The sequence below is a fragment of the Gallus gallus genome, chromosome 2, assembly GCF_016699485.2.
Source record: "Gallus gallus isolate bGalGal1 chromosome 2, bGalGal1.mat.broiler.GRCg7b, whole genome shotgun sequence".
NCBI lineage: Eukaryota > Metazoa > Chordata > Aves > Galliformes > Phasianidae > Gallus > Gallus gallus.
Window position 1 is genome coordinate 13,974,820 of NC_052533.1, and position 13,307 is coordinate 13,988,126.

The 13,307-nt window shown below is 45.6% G+C and overlaps 1 protein-coding gene across 2 annotated transcripts in view; it reads left to right on the top strand.

The window, feature by feature from the left end:
- The first annotated feature begins 289 nt into the window (after positions 1-289).
- The window catches only part of ITGB1 (integrin subunit beta 1), a 41,463-nt gene continuing 28,445 nt past the window's right edge, over positions 290-13,307 (top strand). For both annotated transcript variants that reach the window (NM_001039254.3, XM_046917243.1), the window contains exon 1: positions 290-446. In NM_001039254.3, coding sequence (NP_001034343.2) covers positions 438-446 — 9 coding nt within the window. In that variant the 5' untranslated portion in view covers positions 290-437. The remainder of the gene's footprint in view (positions 447-13,307) is intronic.

Consider the following 13,307-nt stretch of genomic DNA (forward strand, 5'->3'; position numbering starts at 1 on the left):
CCGTCCCGCCGACGCGCACGGCGCTGTGTGGGGCTGCGGGGGCGGCGCTCCGGGCGGTACAGCCGCCGCCACCACAGGCGGCCGGGCCGGGTCCCCGCTGCCCACGGAGAGCCCTTCCCTCGCTCCCTACCCCCAAGCCGCAGCCCGGAGCGCTCCTCCCCGCCCAGGGCTTGACGGCAGCGGGGAGGAATGTATTTCCGGGGCGGGCAAAAACGCGGCTGAACGCGGACCTTCCCCTCCCCTCCTTTCTCCACCGCCCCGTGCTCCGGGCTCCCCCTTCCCCTCCCCCATCCCCGAGCGGCGCGGAGGCAGCGGGCGGCCCGCAGACGGACGGAAGGACGCGGAGCGAGGCCACGCTGTGCCCAGCGCAGCTCCTGGGGCAGAGCCGGAGCCGGGCGGGCCGGAGCGCGCCCCCTGGCAGGAGCGGCGCCGCGGCCATGGCCGAGGTAGCGGGAGGACGGGGCGGGGGTTGGAGCGGGGAGCGGGCTGAGCGCTGCCCGCCTCGGCGCTGGGGCGGGCGGAGAGCGCGGCTCCTCGCGGTGCCGCCAGCCTCGCCTCGCCCGGGCGAGGGGCGCTCGGCCTCCCCTGAGCTCTGGGGCCGGCGCTGCGGTCGGGCGGGAAGGTGGCGCGCCCGGCCCGCGGCTTCCTGTGGCGGCGGGACGGCGAGTCGGGCCTCCCGGGGTCGGGCCGGCCCTTTGTCCGCCCGGAGCCCGGCGGGGAAAGTTTTACGCGACTTCGGGTGCGGGACGCGGCGGGCGCCGGGCTGCCAGGAGGATGGCGGGGCGTCGGGGCAAGGAGTTACAGGAATAGGGTCAGGAAGAGTCAGTGTCGGAATGTGGATGTTTGTCTTTAGGTTCTTGACCTGCACGAGGCTATCGAAACTGGCAGATGTGTGCGCTGTTAGAAGGGCTGTGTGATTGTAATGCAACGTTTCCACTTCTAGATACGCTCAACTTTGTGCGTATTTTGCTATTAGCTGCCTCTGAGCCTGGGCAGCCCTATACGAGCCTACCTCGGGATGAAGAGGGAACGCGAGGCCTCTGTGCACCGTCCGGTTCACGTGGCCATCTCTGAAGTGGCCTGGAACAACGGGAGCACCGCATTCTGTCCGGTGCTGCCGCCTTCACATGCAGGCGGTTGGATGGGAAGTTCTTCCCTGACTCACTGGTTAGGTCATGTTGAGACCCAGTGTCAGATGTCTGTATCTGGTGGAACTGTGTCTGACTGCCTGTCGGACTCATTGGGTCATCTTGTGACTGCTTTTCTTTATGAAAAAATGGAACATTTCTTCACTTCTTCTGGGTTTGTCCTTGGGGTGTTATACGACCCGTTCATGCCAGCACACGTGCACATACCTGATGGGTGAAAACGTGGATTTTCTGTTTGATTTGCCCCTGGTGCCACAGTCCTGTTGTTGCCAACACACACAAACCTTGGGAAGGGGAATCGCCTCCATTCAGATCAGTGGAACCACACTGGCTTAGCCAGACACGCTTAAGTGCTGAATTGGAGTTGGGCTTTACGTAGGTGAAAGCAGTTTGGCATCGTTCGTGCTCCTGGCACGTTAACCACCTGGTAGGTGATGGTAGGAGGGGGGGGGATGTTGGTTGTTGTTTTCCTACTGTGAAATGAGATGACTTGGTGGTAATTTATTTAAAAGAGCTGTTGTGCTACAAGAAGGACTTAAATTAGATGAAGTCAAACAAGACCCACCATTGTGAAGACCTTCATTGTCCACATCCATGGCAGTGATGAAATTGATGATTCATTGTCCTGTCGCTAAAAAATATTCTTTGCTTCTGGCAGATGATTAAGTAGCATTTTGCAAGCCTGCCTAGAGCTATATTTTTAAGGGTTGCAAAAGCAATGAGCTGTTGGCAACACGCAGGCAAGACAAGGCACGTTCACCAGGAGAACACCACCTTCAGCCATTGTCCTTTCCGAAGGTGTTTCATGCAGTGGAAGGCGCACACCCAGCAGGCTGGTAGCATGAGAACTTGCCTTAATCAAAGCTGGCCTGGGAGTGCTGTGCCAGCCAGGGGATAAATAAACTCATCTTATTTCAGCAGTGAAACTCAGGGTTACAAACCTGGTGTTCCTTCTGTGTGATGCCAGGGAGACCTACATGTGTGTTTGTCCGATCCTACATAGTTTTCCCAGTCATGTGAAGGATGAATGTCGAGGGACTGAAGTTTTTCTCTAGAATACTCATGATGTTCTGGTGTGAGTGCAGAATTCCAGTGTTTGTCTTGCTGAGCTTTAAGTGACTCAAGTGGTTAATGTTCTGCCACTTCCTTTGGGAGGTGATTCCCACAGCTGAACACAAACTGTCCGGAAACTTTTCCTGCTGTTCTTTCTTCCTTGATCCATGTTTTCATCCCTCTGCTCTCAGCCGTCCTCCCGGTACTTCATATAGGGTAACTGCTTTCATGCAGTTCTAAAAAGAGCACATCTGCTGGAACTGAGGAAGTGGATAGCTTGGGTAGCAGAAATGCGAGCTCAGAGGGAACAGTGCAGTCTGGGGCTGGCACATGCTATGCGCTGTGTTACCCTGAATACGGTTTCCTCACTGCCTCTGGTATGAATGCTCTTCAGTTGTTTGTAAATAGTTGTCATGCCTCCCTTTTCCCGTCTGGATTTGTCTGAGTGGTGTGCATGGACCCGCCTGTTGCAGGCTCCATGCTGTCCAGGTCTTGGTACTGTGGCCTTCAAAGGTTGTTCTGGCTGCGTTAAGGATAGCGGGAGTACCTGTGCTGCAGTGGGACCTTTTCTGGAAGCCATCACAGTCTGCTTTTAGAGCCGGCTCCCCCTGACGCAGCTCTTTCTCCTTCTGTAGGCAGACACAGAGATCTCCAGCTGCCCCTTCCCTCCTGGTGCTGGGAGGTGGGCTTCTTCAGGAGAAGTACTGCGCATCCGCGCACAGTGCCCGGACCAGCTACTGCTTATTTCACCTTCACAAGCAGGAGGCTGATTCACAGATTGCTAGAACGTCCCAAGTTGGGAGAGACCCACAAGAATCATGGAGCCCAGCTCCTGGCTCCACGCAGGACCACCCAGCATTCAAACCGCGTGTCTGGATGCTGAGCTGTACTGCTTTCAGCTCCCTGCAGGCTCAGGGAAAGTGCTGCACCCAATGTGTGGTTTGGGGAATGGACTTTAGTGGGACGAGCAGAGGTAGGATGGACCATTGCCAGTAATTGATATACCCTTCCTCCTCATCCTCACCATCCCTTTCCAAATACGTTTTGTACCTCTTCCATACGAGAGCTGCTGTTACAGGCACTCAGATGTTGCAGAATTGCTGTTAAAGCAGCATTTTTTTAATTTTATTTTTTTAATCAGTGTTAATTAAGTGTGGCAAGCTAGCTGGCATTAAGATCCATCATGCCTTTTCACATGGCACTTGGAAGAGACAGTGGTTGGAGCCGGAAAAGAGGGAATCCAGGCTTGGCAGTAGTGGAGCCTATTCTGCTGTCACTCTCTCTTCTGGAATTTCGAGTGATGTACGTGTGTATTTGATTATTTACTTATTCATTTATTAGGTTGGCCATTCCTTTTGTCACTCTTTATTTTTAGGAGCTGTAGTGATTCCTGGAATATAGAGGAAAAAAATCCCAAATTTACTGATAGAGATCATAAAGCAATTACATAATTTTTTAAAGAATTATTTGATTAAGGCAACATGTAGATAGATATTTTCAATTGTCTTTCTAGAAGTATTTGCCAGTATGTGTACTATTGTCTTAGGTGTTTTCATGCCATCCACCACATTTTGTGCCCCCACTGAAATTGCCATCTCCCATTGGCAGAAAGCTCAGAATTGGGTCTATATTTTCCTGCCTCTCACACCCCTGTGCTGATTGTGCATTTGCCTCTACTCTGCCTTGATTTAAGATATTTCCTAGTGGTTGCCAGTGTTCTCATTAGTGGTTCCAACATTGCCAGTCTGGTGTCTATGTACTTCAGAACCATTTACATGAGCATGCGTGTCTTAAGACTGTGCTTAAAAAAAGAGGCTGTAGCACAGGGGAGGCTGAGCTGTTATTTGTGCAGAGGGTATTTGTTATTTTTCAAAAGAGTGTGAGAGAATCACAAAATTTCAAGAGGACAGTAGAAGAACGTGTTCTGCACTGTGGTCTTCCGGGCCCGTGTTGGCATTATCTTGCCCAGATGTAGGACTCCTTTTGTGACTAAAAGTTGAAGTTGGCCGGTTTGTTCTAATAATAACTCACGCCATCTCTTATTGGCCAGGATAATGTCAGTTGTTTCTGTGTGGTTGTTCTTCTCTCTGCCTTGCTCGGTTTTGTTCTGTATTCTGTTGCAAATTTTCTGAGAGAAGGTGACCACAGCTGACCACAGTATTGAGCATTACCTGCGAGTTGTATTGCTGTGGATGTATTGGGGGTGGCCCTACAGAGTCATTTTCTTCTTTTCTCAGAAATGGGAAGAGAGTTCCTACTTTTTATTGCTTGTGTTTTGTTTTTTTTTTCCTTCCCCGATTTCTCGTCCACAGGCATAGCCTGGCAACCTAAACTGCTGAAATCTTAAGTCCAGATGAATTTCCACTGAGACCTCTCTCTAAATGTGCTTCATTCCCCCAGGGGTTAGTAGTAGAAGTATCAGAAAAATGTATATCCAGCTTCACTGTGAGAAAACAGCATGTGTTGTAGCTGTGTGAGTTTCTCGCCTGATGTCAAACGTGTATCAGCTTGCTTAATAGCTTATTTTGGAAATGTCATGCAGAGAAAATGAAAATTCTGACTTCTGTGAATGGAAAAAGTGGCAGCAGGCATCTCGTTATGTATCACTAAATGATACCGCTGTGTTTTTCAGTATTAAGAGTGTTCTCTGTAGAACGTTGTTACTAAACATAGTGTATTTTTTTTAATAACCACCTTCTTTTACTCTTCTGCTCTTAAAATAATTAGAATGATTCTGTGGGCTTCCTAGGGCTTTTTATTCTCCCATTAACAAACTGAAGTTGTTTCAGATGTGGAGAGATGGGGGAGTCGCTACTTGAGTACTAACTTTGCATAAAAGCAAGCAGCCGGCTTTGTGAGACTGTAATACTGATGCTTACTTCTGGGCAGGTAATAGGTTTCCTACATGACCTGTAATCCTCTTTGAGACAGCAAGACCTTTTTGTGTATTAGAGCGATCATTTTGTCTCAGTCTTTCTCAATTACTCTTTACCGATGACTTCAAAAAGGGTTATGAAATATGTTTTCTGTCTTAAAAGTGGTTTCGTATGCTTTTTTCTTTTTTTTTTTTATCCAACAGCAGCAATGAAACATCATTAGTATTCTTGTGGTTTTTGTTAGTGGGAGAAGTTTCGAGTAGTAAAACAGGCAGGAATCTCAACTTTGTTTATTGCTAGGAAGAGCGAAGAAGAGAGTGGTGTTTTCTCACTGTCGTTTTCATTCTTAGAATTTTCCTTCTCCCTTAGAAAGCGTTGTGCTTCTATTTGATTAATTAAAGCAGTTCTCATGTTGGCCAACAAATAATTACTTTACTGTCGATAGTCATTTTCCTCATGTTTCTGGTTTGTGAGACCCTGTTTAACTGCCGGTTCTCCTCAAACACACAAAATGCTTATAAGCAGCAACAAGCTCAATATAGCATTCCCCCCCTAAAAAAAATAACAATGTCTGTAATGTGTTTATTTGATTCTAGCTTGGTACAAGATCACTTACGCTTATCTGATAGTCCTATGTTTTGGCTTAGCTTATTTTTAACTTCTGCTCACAACAGTATCTAGTGTATAAACAGGAAGGCGAGCTATCGTTTGTATGGACTCCTGCATTAAACTGCAAGATTTTGTGTGGTATACGTACTGTGTTCAAGTGCTCACATGTAGGTAGTTTTCTGCTGTGCCTATTAACAAATAATTTTCTTTCTACCTGTAGAGCTGTGCAAATAATGGCACTTTTGATGTGGAAGTCAAACTGAAAAAGTGAAAGTATCTTCTTTTCTCATCCTTTGTGGTAAAATCAAAAACAATAATTATATATTGGGCTGAACTGAAACACTGAAATCATCCTCGTGCAAAAATGACTGATTTGTGGTTATTGAAAAACGATGAAAAATAATTAGGTTAGATCAATTTAGGAAGAGTTAGTATTTCATTTAGGAAATGGCAGTGCTGTGAGTCAAAGGTGGCATCTTGGGCAGTCCGTGCATCTTGCCCTCAAGACTGTGGTGATGTAGAACAAAGCAGCAATAGCAGTAGGGTGGTTTGGTTCATACAATCGTGACTTTAAGGATGTGGAGTATCATTTTTGCGAAGGAGAGAAAACAAAGGTGAGCTGTCATGGTATGGTTAGTCGTTTTCTTTGAGGGAGCTGTAGGTTAGTTCTTAAAATGGCGCTGGTCTTTGGTGTGGGCCCCACGGGCCGTGTCTGCCCTGGGCACAGCCGGCTTTGCTGTAAGGCTGCTGGCTGTGTCCCCCCCCAGCAGTCCTGTACCTCTGCGGGCTGGGGGGATGTGGGAGAACATGCTGTGCTCCTACACTGTCACCAGCAGAGCGCTGCGTGATGCCATCCTGACAAACTGTGCAGTAATGCAGGTGCTGGGAGCCATGCAGCAGCTGTAGAAGGCGTTTGAAGGACCTGGGTGGCAGCAGCTTGGCCAGCATCATCTGTAGAGTCAATTGCTCAGGTATTAAATTGGGCAACATCCAATCTCTACCTAGACCCTCAGCTATCTGCTTCCAGTGGTCTTTGGTACAGGCTTTGATGTGAAGATGAGTACGGGTGAAAGGAAACCTATTTCTGAAGTGGAGGTAAACACAAAAGATTATAATATTTATGATGTTAAATAAAAAGCACTTTCCGGGGAATAAGAGCTGACACGTCTCAGTAGTTGGTTGTGATTAAGTTTGCATTGCATTCTGCGGCAGGATAAGTTAGTATATTATCACAGCATCTTTGGTGCTAGAATGGCTGAAGGCTTTGCACATGTCCAGTCATCAAGTGAAATACCTCTTCTGATGGTGATAAAAAAGAGAACCAAGGAAGTTTTTTATTAGCACAACACACAATATGACAAGTGGAAGCAAGGTCAGGTATTTGCTGCCTTTGAAATAGTGCGTTCTGCCTGCTTTATTTCTTTTTTCGACTGAAGTTATGTTTACCAGTGTATTGAGAAATTAGTTTGGATGGGCGTGGGAGAAAGTCAGGAATTTCCTTCTCTGAGGTTTCTGTGTTGTTTTTCATAGAATCATGGAATGGCTTGGGTTGGATGGAAGCTCAAATATGAAAGCTTTTGCGAGGCTGTGTGTAGTGTATGTGCTCACTTTTCAGTGTGAGTCGAAGACTGTCCAGATGCTGAGAGGAGTTCTGTGGCTCATCTCCATAAAACACAAAGCCTGAGCATTTTTTGAAACATCAGTTTGCTGGTTTTGTGTCAGAAGAGATTTAAAAAATCTGTCCTTAATTGTGCATGAACGTAACCTACATGCAAAATATCCGCAACGCGTACGGAATGAACATCTTCTTTTACCGTGCAGGTCAAAAATGGGGCATATTTTGCACTTGTTGTTTTTGTCATTTCTATGCAAATAAAAATCTGTGTGAGAAACAAGTTTTCAAGATTTCATTTTCTTGGGTGTGGACTGAAGTGTTTAAAAAAACAAGGAAACAGCAAATTTCCTTTTTCGGAAGAATGTGCTGTACGGACCAGCTATAGGTTGTCTAAGCGGCATCTTACAATTGATAAACAATGATGAACATTGGGTTTTTTTTCCTCTGTGTGTGTACCTCCCCCCACTGCAGATGTGGCTTACTTAAATTTTCAAAGGCTGAAATGAAATGTTACATAGCCATGTTGCTGACCTCAGCATCTTCAGTGAAGGACTCTGCTTTAGCATTAAGGAGTAACTATAGCACGTAGAATTGCTGCCAGCACTTTAATTTTATCACCGCCAGCTGCCCCTTTGGGAGAGTGTCTAGATGGCAATAAAAAAGCTTGCTCAGGTAGTGTCTCTTTTTGGTGCATAATTCTCAATGCAGTTTCACTTTCTAAATGAACGCTGTCAGTATTTAATATGATTAACATTTTCTTGTAGCTGGCAGGAGTTGTAATGCTGTGTCTCTGCAGAGTTTAAAGAGAAAAAAAGAGCACATTCATTAGAGAGAACTACTGTGCAGTAGACAAGTGGCTTCAAATTTACCTGAATATGGTACTTTATAAGTTGTCCCAGGACCCCTTGAACCACAAATTCAACTGAGCATACATTTTATTTCAGTAAGAACATGGCCCTGCAGCACTTCACACCAATGCAAGTCCTAATTCTTGTGATCACACTCTCCCTCCTTTCTGTAGCTTGTTGTCTTCATCATACTCACATCAGCAGTGAAAGACGTTGTTCAACCAGCCCAGCTGCTCCAATGTCTTGATTAAAAAAATTAATCTTCAGTTAAATCAGCTGCTTCAGGCGGGTGACCGCATGCATCGCTAGTAACGTTCTTTAGCTGAAGGGGAGGAATTGGAGAATGTGGCTAATGAGAGGAGTGTGAGACTGCAGTGATCCAAGGTTAAGTTGGCATAAACTGTTGTGGAGCCTTCAATACCTTCAACATCTACTGGATGAGATTGGCTGCAAGTTAGGGATAAATGGTGCAACTGGGGCCTAAAGAAGCGTCTTTGTTCAGCAGTGCCAGAGTGGGAGATCTGCTGGGACGTCTGAGAAACCTCTACTGTTACTGCCCTTTGCTTGTCTTCTCAGAAGAAGCCTGTGGGCTCCAAGCTTAAAATCCTGCTCTGGGAAGAAGCAGAAGTGTATTCTTAGACAAGTTATTCAGTCAAGGATGGCTTTTTATGAAGTATTTTAGGATGGATCTCTTGTAAAAATAAATAAATAAAGTAAAAATAGTCATTTTAGGGTTGACGTTGCTTTTTTTTCCTCAGATAGGTGAGCTTCTCACCAGTGCTCAGGCTTCCAGATTGAAATTTAGAAGTCCGCTGTTCCAGTGTGTGCTTATACCCAGCCAGATGTTGCTGTCTGTGTACCAATCATCGTTGTTGTTGGTTATCTCTAGATAGATATCTAAAATAGATGCTGACTTACAAAGCTGTACATTGGTAGGATGACCTTTTCGTTATTATGAACTCTGCATGTTCACTTTCCTGACCATTTACCCAGGGTTCAAAGTGTGCTGGGGATGAGAGTTGTTTCAAGACCAGCCTCGTTGTAAATGGCGTTAGAATAGTGGATCTTTTTTCAAATGCACGATTTAAATATTTAGATATAACATACAAACATGATGCTAGGCACTTGTCATCAGAATCCTGAAGTGGAAAATAAACAGCACCCAAAAAGCTTGGTGGGATTTCACTCTGACAGCCGCTATGACTTCACCGACATTGTTTCTTCACTGCTCATCTGTCCACTTGGAGATCTGCTTTGGTCCACTGAAGCTTCCAGAAAGTCAGTCTCGCTGTGGAGGAGTTATGGGCCATCTCAAGGCACCCACCGCCAGCCTGCAGAGCTGAGGTGCTGATGGGCACTGCGACCGGGAGCATAGGGTTCAGTTTCGGAGGTGGGGATGCAGCACTGTGGTTTCTTTCAGCAGCAGTTGGCTTTCATCTTGGTTTTAGTTGCCGAAACTGCATCAGAGTGTTAATGATGGTTACTGGCGGGTAACACTGCCATGTAAGAGTGGAGTTTCCGTTGAGTTTGCACGCTGTGGTGTGCCAGCCCGTGGCTTCCTGTAGTACCTGCAGTGCAGAGAACAGTACCCTGTATTAACTGACAGCTTTTTTCACTTCAGTATGTACTTGCCCCTCTTCTGCTTTTTGCTTAAAACAAAAGCTTGGATTAAAGTGAATTTAGCCAGGCGTTATGATGGCTGTGGGATATTACAAAGGCAGCGCAGCCTCGGAAGCATCAGTTACGGTCAGCAGTGTTAAGTGCAGTATTGCTGTGTTTAACTAAACCCTTCTTTTCCCTGCGTGTGGGTGAATGTGAGGTTTGAGTTGCACAAAATTAAATAGGCTCCTTATGGGAGCAGTAAGTGGTACAGAGTGTGTGGGAATCCAATACTTCCACAAGGAGCAAGCACCCGTGTTTTCTGCTAGAATTGCTTAAATCATTCGATAGCGTTCCTGATTGTAACCTGAGCTGGAAATGCTAAACTTAGCTGAGAAGTGATGTGTGCTAGCAAAACCGACGCAAACAAGCTCAGTGCTGAATGCATCTGTCCCCACACAAAAGTGTCGCATTAAGCAAGAGGGGAGATTAAATTATTGTGGCAGAAATTGGTGGGTCACAAAGCATATGAAATGGGACACAACAACAGATGTTTTGGTTTATTTTAATGCAATTATGTTAAGAGGTGCTTGTAGTAATGAAAAACCTGACTATTTCTTATGGGAGACTGGCTGCTAGTAACAGTGCAGGCACAGTCAGGAGTCCTACAAAGTCATGGAGGTGCTTGGAGTTTGGGCTATTGGAAATATCTCCCGGCAACAGGTTGGGGAACATTTTAGTCGATGAAGACTCATGTGGAGAAAAAAAAAAAGTGTGTTGTTTCTTAAAACTTAAGTGTTGCAATATAAAAGAGGAAGCTTTCAAGGTATACATCTATAGGAGCTGCTGTTAGAGAATATTGGTTTCAACCACAGTATCTTTACACGTGGTCTTGCAGTTAGCGCCTCCGCAAGGCTGAGCTTGTGATGTGCTTGCATGCTACCACAGTCAGCATTGTGAACAGATTTTATTGTTTTGTGCTTGCTTAACATTCAACGGTATTCATGATGTCCTTGTAGGAATTGCAGCTTGATGCAGAGAGAATGCACCAATGTAAGCATCATAGATTGAGAGGGGTAGAAGAGCAAGAAGTTACAAGCTGGCCTTTCAGAACAAGGCAAATGTGTTGTAGTTGAAGCTAGGAGTACTGAAGATGTAGATAATGAACAGTAAAAGGATACTGCTGGTTTTTTTCTAATTAGATGTAGCTGCAGGCTCTGCCTGCTCTGCTTGAGAATATGAGAAGCAGTATTTCTCTTGCAATTTAATGTTGAACATTAAGCACGGTGTACCTGTTTGTTAGAGTCGTTTTCCAAAATACAGCCTATTTTATAAACTCTTATCTGTGGATAAGTCACTTGTAAAAATATGTAAATAAACACGTGAAAAAAATAATGTTCTCATGGGAAAGAGCACCTCGCTTGGCTCTTGATCTTTTTCTTACATGTGGTGATCCTGGGCTGGCTGATTGCTTACGTGAGCTGTGTCTAAGTACTACTTGCCTTACAAGCATCAAGATGCTTTCCAAAGGAACTCCTCAGCTGTGGAACCTTGGCTTAAAACTATTTCAGCAGTTCAAGAAAATGTTACTCAAATACACTCTTTGTCCATGCCATAATACACGCACACTGTTTGAAAAGATATCCCTACTTCAAAAAATGATGCTTACTAACCAACATCTGTCCTGTGTGTACCACAGTACTCTCCAAAAGGCATCACAACAAGGGCAAGAGATCCGGGTTGCTCTTGGGGTTTGCTGCCTGGACAGATGAAAGTTCTTTGTCAGTGGCAAGGGCTTCACATTGTCCCTGAACTCTCTTTTCTCCCCTCGTTCTGTTACTTTTTCACCGTCATCAGCATGGAATCTGGACTTGAGTAACTATTTACTTTGTCTTTTTGGAATGTATTTCTACCTCAACAGGCTTTAGCCATACCAGAAGTAATCTTTACAAATTACTGGAGGACTACACAACTTCTTCTCTGTATTCAGTATAATTAAGTTTTGCATTTGATTGCAAGGGTGCTTTTGTCATTCTTGGTTTTGCCTTAGTGCTATAAAATATCTGGGAACCATTAGCTCCTCTTTGTTGTACTGTACTACCAGTAGATATGCCACGTCCTCTTGGTTTTATCTTTCTTGGGTTGGAGAGATGTCATGTAGAGCCACTGCAGGTGATAAAGTATTCTGAAACTTCTTCTGACAGTAGGGGAAATCTATGTGTCCCATCAAAAATAAGTCTCCAACTCCCCCCATCTCCGTGCAGCCAGGCACCTAACCTGAGCAGATGAGTTTCCATTCAGAGGCTGAAATCAAAACCAAAATGTATTCTTCAGAAATTTACTTAATCATTGTTCATTCCACTACTTACAACTGCCAGTATGTTGAAGGCTGCCATGAAATCCAAGATCAAATACTAGCAAGTACCACATACAAAGGAATACTGTGATCCAACTGTGTGGGTGCTTGTTAAGGTAGCCATTCTGTTTTAAAGCACTGTCCTCTGTAAAGTAACAATCAGAAACAAGCAGGAGGTGCTTATCACAGGTGTTTGTGGAACATGCTTGTTTTATTCCAGTAACCTGGAGATGATGACTGACAAAGAGAAATGAAGCCCACCATGAGGCACTGCTGGTTTTTTATCCTCTAGTTTCACAGCAGCTGAAGCCGTTGTGCCTTAAAGCTCTTTCAGGACGCAGTTTGAGTAAGCAGTCTCGTTGTGATGAATTTTTGCGTAAAGACTGTTTCAGTACTGAAGAATTTCTTACTTTGCCCATTGATCTGGGTTAATGTCCCATTCTTTCCATGTTACTGCAGTTAATTTCTGTGAAGCTGCCAGGGAATGAGAACGTCCTGGGCTGGATGGTCATCCATCCATCCATCCATCCGTGCAGCAGGTCTCTGCAAGCACGCCCACGTCTGGTGTTTCCACATGAGCTGTGGTGCTGCCAGCGCCCGCTCCTAAGCCTGCACTTCAGAGTCCTCCGGGCCTGTCTCCATCCAGCTCCCTGCCCTGCCCCAGCTGCGCCTGCCCACAGGCAGCCCAGCCTGCTGATCCCTCAGCTCAGGGCAGTGGCCGCCCAGTGGGAGCACACCCTCACTGTGCTGTGCAGCAGGCCGAGTCCATAGCTGGGAAACAGCACTGTGGAGTGAATGAAGGTTTTACTTCTTTGATTGAGATATCCTGCTTTTCAGCTGTCAGTTCTGAGCCCAAATCTCCACTTCATGTGGAGATTCGTGTATCGTGTAATTTCTTGTTGTGGTGGACCTAGGATTTACTCTGGATGCACTCTGCAAGCAATGTGTTCCAGCTGTAATCAGTATCACAGTGACATTTGTCTTGATTAAGTAAGATAGCTGCTAAGGTCTCAGGTGAATACGACCTATTGAAGACTTGTTGGGGAATCCACAGCACACCCTTGATTAAAAAACTCAAGATTGACTCCATGGTGTGAAACACTTCATTTTTGCACCTGTGCTTTTCGAAGTAAGATAACTCTAAGAACTGAGAGGGAAGACACCAATTTGCCACCATTTTTTATAATGATTTGAGGCTTGGCA